The sequence below is a fragment of the Pyrus communis genome, chromosome 17 (genome assembly GCF_041283825.1).
Source record: "Pyrus communis isolate YQ-2024b chromosome 17, ASM4128382v1, whole genome shotgun sequence".
NCBI classification, from domain to species: domain Eukaryota; kingdom Viridiplantae; phylum Streptophyta; class Magnoliopsida; order Rosales; family Rosaceae; genus Pyrus; species Pyrus communis.
In genome coordinates, this window is record NC_142581.1 from 6,916,668 (window position 1) to 6,924,836 (window position 8,169).

Genomic DNA, 8,169 nt, shown 5'->3' on the forward strand with positions numbered 1-8,169 from the left:
ACCTCGTCCATTCTCTCTCAAGAGTCAAGACTGTGGAAACTAGAAAAGAGAAAAAACAAAAAGACGAGGAGTATGAGTAGATTGGGCCCCACAGTCTAGTTCAACCTTCCAATCAGAGATGAGTTGGAATGGATTGTCACAGTCCAATCAGGAGAAAGAGGCTGCTGGATTTTTGTTTTGTCATATTTTTCGATTTGTTTCCTAAACTTGTATAGAGCTGTCAATTTCCCCACTAAACTTTAATTTTAGCTGATTACCCCCATAACTTATAATTAGCCAATTTCCTCATTGAACTTTAATTTTAGCTAGTTACCCCTAAACTTTTATAAATAACCAATTTCTCTCATGATGCTAGATTTCAAAAAGTTTCATCCAATTTTTTATTTATTTTGATCACATGGACAACACATGACAACTATATAGGGGCAAAATTAATGGAAAATTGGATTAAAAAAATCTAATTTTTTTTTTTTTTGGGGGGGGGGGGGGGATTGGCTAAGTATAAAATTTTAGAGGGATAATCGACTAAAGTTAAAGTTAAGGGGGGAAATTGGCTAATTACAAAAGTTCAGGGACGTAATCGGCTAAAATTAAAGTCAGAAGGGAAATTGGCATCTTTATAGAAGTTCAGAGGGCAAATCGACAAATACATCTTGGTTTTCTCTTACTTTTTTTTTCCTAACGATGGCAGTGGATTTGGTAAGAAGCAAGAAATATAGAATTTTGGAATTTTGATTCACTGTGGAAGAAGCAAAGTAATTTCCATGGAACAAGAAATTCTCTTCATCCTTCACAAGTAAAGTGCTTTTTCTATCCCTTCTTCGGTACATTACACATAACTCAAAAGTTTTAAGGTCAATCTTGCATTCTAGTTCTCTCTCCTCCTATTTCCCAATCCCTCGTATCCTCACCTTTCATTCATAGCGTGTAAAACAAATCTTCACCTCTGAATTAGCTTGGAATTGTTTTGAATGACTGAATGGAAGAAAGGGATAGGAGAGGAGAGAATCTGAATCCGTCAATTTGAGAGTAGGTGGGACATGACATAGCAGGGCTCGCTATTGGTGTTATGCCGCACAAAACACCTGGTCTGACAGGCCGTACGTTAGAATTCCACCTCGCAACATGTTGGATCAGTGTGTCCAGGTGGAACCAAAATACAAAAGGTCTCGTAGTTGCATGAAAGGTGCCCTGTAAATGGCGTGGTAGAGCAACCCGATCAAAGCTTTTCATGAACGACAAAAGGGGCATTCACAACAAGAGGTTCGACGGGATTGAACTGAATAAGAATACTTACCACTACACCCGCAGAATAGTCGTATTTTGTTCGAATCCGAACTCAAATCTAAAACCGAACGGCTTTTTTTTTCTTCTTCCTTGATTGTTTTTCTCTACACAATGAAGATCCGAATAACTCTCTATACAATTCCTTTGCAACCTCCGAAGCCAAAAATGTACAGCTAACTAAACAAAGAGTTACAACACACTCTCAAGGGATCATCTTCTGAGTATCGTCCTCGGGTATGGATGCTGATGAAGAACCGCTATATTTGCTGGGCATTTGTGTATTCCTTCGAGAACTGCGTTTTGTTAGGACAACTGCGGGTTCCTTCTCAAATTCCTGGGCAGGTGCCTTGTTCTCGCTGTCATCTTCACCCTTGAAAACTGGGTGGATGTACGCATTTTGAAGGAAGCCTTTCACGTTCAGATTAGGCTCTCTTGTGTGTTCTAATGTATCCTTCATCATTGCTTCCTGCAATCCACCATAAGTAAATGTTCATCACAGTCAAATCACTTCGACCAGCACAACGAAGAACGAGGTCAACCAATAGTGAATGCAACAAACCTGCAAGGGATGTCTGATGAAAGCAGGTTCGTAACGGCCTTTGCAGAATCTATGGAACCATATGGTCAACACTGGGAGTGTGATGAGCAGTGGAGTTGACTGAGCAGCTTCTTTTGTGCTTAACAATCCCATCAGCAGCAGTTGTGAGACAATTAGTGCCGTTATGATGCGCCCGTGGACATCAGGCCAGAATGCCGCAGCACTTTCATACTCTTGATTATAGACGTTTATAATCTAGAATCAACCAACGAAATTCATTAGAATTTAGCAGAATTACTCAGTCAAGAAATTAATATCTCAACCAAAAAATAACTAAACCCTTCTCTTGGAAATGTCGCAACTTACCTGATGACGATAAACAACATATGCCAGGGCAAAGAATACTATTATGAACGGAAGTAGGATTGGTGACACCACAGCATAAACAAGGCCAAGTAAGAAATATAGTTGTATTTGAGGTTCACCGGTGTTGAAACCAAGGGTTCCGGGATCCATGGCCTCTTCCCTATCCTTTTCAGTCTTCACCAAGAAGAAATTCTTCAGGTGATATATAATCAAGGGTTTCAACCTTAGAATCTCCCCAGCAATTCCGGCCCACCCATCAACCATTATATAAGTGATAAAGAAGGTTGCCTTCATTGGAATTGAAACACCAATTGTCTTCGGGATCCTGCAAATAGCCAATTAATTATCAAAACTTTTTGCATCAAGCAGCACTGTTGATATCAGATACAAAGCAGACGAAGCTTAAATTCATTGCAGTCAATCAATTTATGCACACAAGAGATGATGTCAAAACTTGATTGACTTGCTTTCTTCCATGATCTCACATTAGTGTATTTGTATGAAATGAAAAAGTACATTCCATATAACTAACCATCAGGATACTGCAAACTAAATGGAGTTGAGGTGCAAATATAAGGACATACTCATTGGCAGATTGGTGAATGAATTCATCTAGTTGTTGAAATGCAGTTCCAGTGATTATGCTCCCAAGAAATACATTGACAAATTGGAAAATATAATATCTAGTAGCCGATCTCCTCTCTAGAGCTGATACGCTACTGAAACCTTCAAATTTGGACATTACCATCAATATAGAGGGAAGGAATATAAGAAAAATCTTCAAAGCAATTCCAGGCAGGAAACCTTGGATAAATGATTTTATGAATTTCCTGCATGAAAAAATGGGATGTTGTTATTGCAAAACGACGGTAAAAAAAAAGTAATTAAGAGCTGACCATCCAGCCAGGGAACATTCAAACAAAGATATATTATATAGAAAAAAAATACTCACACTTCAATAATGGGCTTTAGGAAGGGGGCTGCTTTCTCAATACCCTCAATGTTTGCAAGGGACTGTACAAATGCAATGGGGATCATAAAAAAGAAGGTGAGGAAGAAGAAAGCAACGGCAGCTACAAGCCTCCTAATTGTCAATGTAACATAGGGGATAGCCAAGTTATCCCAATAAACATCACGGGGTTCTGGAGCCCACTCAGTCAACCATATAGTTGGGTTTCTGGATTGTTGAGTTTGTGCACAAACAGCGGCACCCCATCGAGTTCTGAAGGAAACAAAAGCTGCTGGCATGATAGATTTAGGGCTACTTGTAATCTTATCTCTCTCCAAGGATATCTGTCAACAATAAATTTGATTTGAAAAAGAAAGAACATAAGTGTTCCCATAATGATTCATCTATAAAAGACAAAGAAGTAGTCAATCAGGACTTGAGCTAACTCCAAAGCTTTCCTTGTCCAGTGTCAAATAGAAGCAACAGTGAGCAAGACTGGTGGAACAAATTTTACAGTAGTTAAGGGATACTTACTTCTTTTGATAGCCTCTCAGTCTCAGATGTATAAAAATCAATTGCATCCACCCGTTTACCCCAAAGACCAAGAAATCCAGTCTGCTCACAAGACGTTGTTAATGGAAATGAGAAATAACATGATGAAAAGAAAAGGGAAGGAAACAAAATGAAAAAAACGAAGAAAGAAATCAGAAGAATAATACAAATACCTTCTTCGATGGTCTTTTAGATGAATTTCTAGAAAATTTAAGTTGATAGTAGTCAAGCCAATTCTGAATTTTCTTCTTCTCATTGACTAATTCAGAAAGTTTACTTGCATTGTAAACCACCTGCATGCAAATAATTCAGTAAGAAATTAAACATAGAACCCAAATACATGGAAGAAGAGCACAGGTGTAAATCCCCTTTCACAGTAACAGTTAACATACTGACATGTTTGCAAGTTTATTACCAATGAAGAACGCTACTTTATTTAGACCCCTCTATAGTTGTGGAAAGCAGAGCAGGGACTGTTGAAATTGAATTTTTTTTTTTATAACTTGAATGCCCGTTTCTGTGTGAATCAGTATTAAGGATGTAACGAAAAGCAAGAGGACCAAACCTGATGAGTGAGATAGTGGTCTGGATGGTTGACCAGAAAAAAATGTTCCACGAGCTGACTAACTGTTTCATCAGGATCTGGTGGCACATTTCTAACCAGTACCTACACCAAATTTACATATTTCACAACAGTTAGATCCACAACAGTGAAAAGAAATGTTTAAAGAACACCAATTTTATAGTTTTCCCACTCAATAATGTAACTGGATAGTGCATAGGAGTAGGAATACATCATGTAGAAAGATAAACGAGAAAACAAGACTCGGTACTATATAAACATATTGAACATTTACAATTTAATGATGTAAATTTAGCTGCTTGACCCCAGCCCTTGCTAGTGGCTGTTAATGTTATGTCCCGACTAGTGTGCTTCAATGTCAATTTATTTATCACGTAAGCTTAAGAATAATCAAGTTGATCTTACTGTGAACTGATCAGGGCGCCGCCGTTCTGATGCAAGAAAATGCAACCTCATTGTTGCAACTTTCTCGTACTCTGTTTTCAATATGTAGCATGTCCAAATTGTAAAAGCATAGGCCATTACTAAATGAGTCCAAAATCTGCATCAGATGTTAAATAATCATGGGAAGGTAAATTTCCTTGAAATGCAAACAAGTTTCAATGCACAGTAGCATATAAATGAGTCCCATCAAAAGTAAATGATCACCAGAAGGGTATAAACTAGGCAATTCTCAATTTAGATTAAATCTTGCATATTAACCTAGAATGCCAATTACCCTCAGTTGAGAAAATTAAGAAAATTAAGTCCTCAAAGGTCAGATTTTTAAATAATTAGGAACTGCGTTTGCAAGAAATTAAAAGTCGGACTTGAGGAAAAAAAATAGCAAAACTTAAAGGAAGTGATGCAATAGTAGAGGTTAGTGAAGAAAGTATTGCATACCTATGAGATCCAAGAGGAACATTTGAGATGGAGAGCTCATCTATGTTGCTGTATACCACAGTTGAATTCTTTAGGGTGCTATTAGTCCAATTGACTGGAACCATGACTGCATAGGCTAGGAATGCGATGGGAACAAAAATTTTTAGCCTGCACTTTAAGGGGCCAAAATCTCGTAATCAGTCGAAGAAGGCAAACATTACAAATCCCATCTAGAAAGAAGAGAAGTATTCAGTTGACATATTACATTCCGCCATTGTAGAAAAGCATTTTATGCAAGGAGAAGAGTTGCAGAGAGGATATGGGTTGACAATATACATGAAACACTTGCAGTATGCCAATAAAATTATCTTTACTTATGTCAAAATATAAGGGGACACGGGCTTAGCAAATGTGAAAACTCTCAGTTTAAAAGTTCTGTGTCTGTTATGTACCACAACATACATTGTACTCATGTCCTAATTATAGGAAGTTGTACACACATCACATATATAGATCCTAATTAGTTACATAATCAAAGAAACGTTAACATTTACATTGCCAAAAGCAACGACTACAACGAAAAATATGATTTACCAAAGCATACCCTGTCAAGTAGATCCTCAAGTAAACCGCAGAGTCCAACCCTGCATGGTCAACTAGCTCAGGTTCTGGCATTTGTAATGCAGCAGGCATCCAATTCAAGAATTTCGCGTACGATCTGAAGTCCAGATTCACAAACTTGCTTACTCCGCCAAACGGACTACACCTTAACCCTTTAAGATACCATTTTGGAAAGTAGACCCTATCATTGACGGGTTGAATTCGAAGTATGGCAAACGCCAAAAAGAAAGCAAATGCAGTGAGAATATTGATAGCTGCTGCAACTGCGATATCATTCAGTGTCGCCATCTCTTGCTTCAAAGTAATATATGTGAATGATTCTCCTGTAAAGTTGGAGAAAACAAAAGGTAAGCTTTATATACTCTCAATAAATAATTTACACCAGGATAAGAAAAAGATGGGGAGGGTGGTTTGCAAACAGCACCGTTTAGTATTACTGAGAACAAAGAAAAGAGTGATTTTATGATGATTTTTACCAAGGAATTATGGAGTTAGTAAAATCCTATTCGATAGTAAGAGGAAGAGAAGAGCCTTGGAGTTAGTGGTTCACTGGAAATCAACGTCCCTTTATGGGAATATCAATTGGCTCAAACTTCAGGCCTCTAATTATATAAAACCCTTGTGGTTTTAAGTTATAGAAAAGGCAAAATTGTAATTTCACAAATAACTTTGATAGTTCCCAGTCCCTTCAGTATTAACCCATAACTATGATGCTACTAAAACTACGGTCTAGTAGTATTCCTCAGAGTAAGTAGAAGGTTAAGTTTGTTTTTCATGACCTGCAAGCTCGATACCAAATAAAAATGAAAAAAAAAAAAAAAATTAACATGACGGTTATTATAAACAAACAAGATATAAATATAAATATAAATGTATCAAAAAGGAAAAGGAACACATGGGGTTCCCTTTAAATAGGCCTAAAGATCTGAACTAAACCCAATAACAGAAGCAAAGTGTTATATCGTTTAGTGCATCAAAGTAAGCTTTTCGCATCATCCCTAAATATAAAACATAATTAAGCTTCTAAACAAAAGAAAATCTTCTCAAAATTAAATCTTAACAGTTGGATTCAATAAATTTATAAATATAAAATTAAAAAAAAATATACATATACGGTGGGTCAGCCCATTAACCCAGAGGAATCTTGAACTAAATTTGGCCCAAAAATGAGTTTGAGTTTTATCTCATATTTGTCCCAGGGGATTGATCAATTTAAGGTAAGTTTAGAACCTAAAATTTAAGTTTTAATCCTAAACAATTTCAGTAATTCAGATGCCAACAGTAAGAATTTTTTTAACAGTATTACAGCAGTAAAACGAATCCCTAAAATCTAGCGGCAATGAACAGGTAATTTGGTTGAATAATCTGTCAACTCCTTTGAATTGAAAGGTAGATTAGAAGTTAGAACTTAGAACACAAAATTTCGGGGAAAGAGAAACATATTTGTCAACAAAAACCGAAAATTTTCTCTCACATTTTCTCAGCATCCAAACAAGCAGTAAAGCCTTTTTAGTGTTTGCCAGAACAAGCAAGCAAACTATTGATCAAACTTCTCATCGATCCAGAACTCAAACATCCATTGGAAAATGAACTGAAGAGTACATTTTCTCGGCAACCAAACAACCAACAAAAGTTTAAGATTTTACACTTACAAAAAACCAAATCAAGTAAAGATCGAGTATTTCATAATTTTCTCGGCAACCAAACAAGCATTAAAGTTCAAAATCCGGAAGCAGCAGAAGTATTCTTTACCTGTATTTCGCCGTACGAACTGAATTCACTCCTGCTCTCCTACCTGAGCTACCTCCCTCCCTCAAGTCCTTGAAACGCAGCGTTTTCAGTTCAACTGGAAAGCATGGAAAAACGATCGAGAGTCGCAGGAGGGGGAAGACGGCGTGGCTAGTACTAAAATGCGCCTGCTCCGGTAAGAAAGCGTCGCGATCTTCTGTTTAAAAACTTAAAAGGCGTGAGTCGAATGATATGACACTGATATTACTAACAGTCGCTTCCGTTACGTTTTTCTCTTTTTAAATTTTAAATTTTCATTTAATGGAGAATCAATTATATTTGCAAAGTAATTTCCACTCGTATTTTTTTATATTTTTCAGTCTCGCATTTTTTTGTTTTTCTCTAAGCATTTAGATTGAATAAATTAATATAAAATTATGAAATCAATTAAGAAATAAGTACAAAAAAAAAAAAGAACGGGAAATCTGAAAATATTTGTAAACTATGAAAGAAAAATTAGATTATAAAAGATGAAAATTACATTTTCTGTGGAGAGTGTGGCTGTATTGGGATCAAATTTCTTGCACGAAAATGAATGTAACCTTTATGTGACTCTAATTATTATTTGACACATATTAAATTTATAATAACAAAGTTAAAAAAATTAAATTTATAAATACATGT

General features: G+C 36.4%; 1 protein-coding gene across 1 annotated transcript; it reads right to left on the reverse strand.

Annotated features, from left to right (window-relative positions):
• Window positions 1-1,321: 1,321 nt before the first annotated feature.
• LOC137708640 (hyperosmolality-gated Ca2+ permeable channel 1.5) lies at window positions 1,322-7,772 on the reverse strand. Its single transcript, XM_068447760.2, has 12 exons — window positions 7,510-7,772; window positions 5,741-6,080; window positions 5,158-5,304; window positions 4,681-4,816; window positions 4,258-4,359; window positions 3,866-3,985; window positions 3,675-3,755; window positions 3,144-3,484; window positions 2,776-3,021; window positions 2,192-2,516; window positions 1,847-2,080; window positions 1,322-1,753 (listed from the first exon to the last, which is right to left on the reverse strand). The coding sequence occupies exons 2-12, from the start codon at window positions 6,043-6,045 to the stop codon at window positions 1,490-1,492; spliced, it is 2,301 nt and encodes a 766-aa protein (XP_068303861.2). The 5' UTR covers window positions 6,046-6,080; window positions 7,510-7,772; the 3' UTR covers window positions 1,322-1,489.
• Window positions 7,773-8,169: the final 397 nt, after the last annotated feature.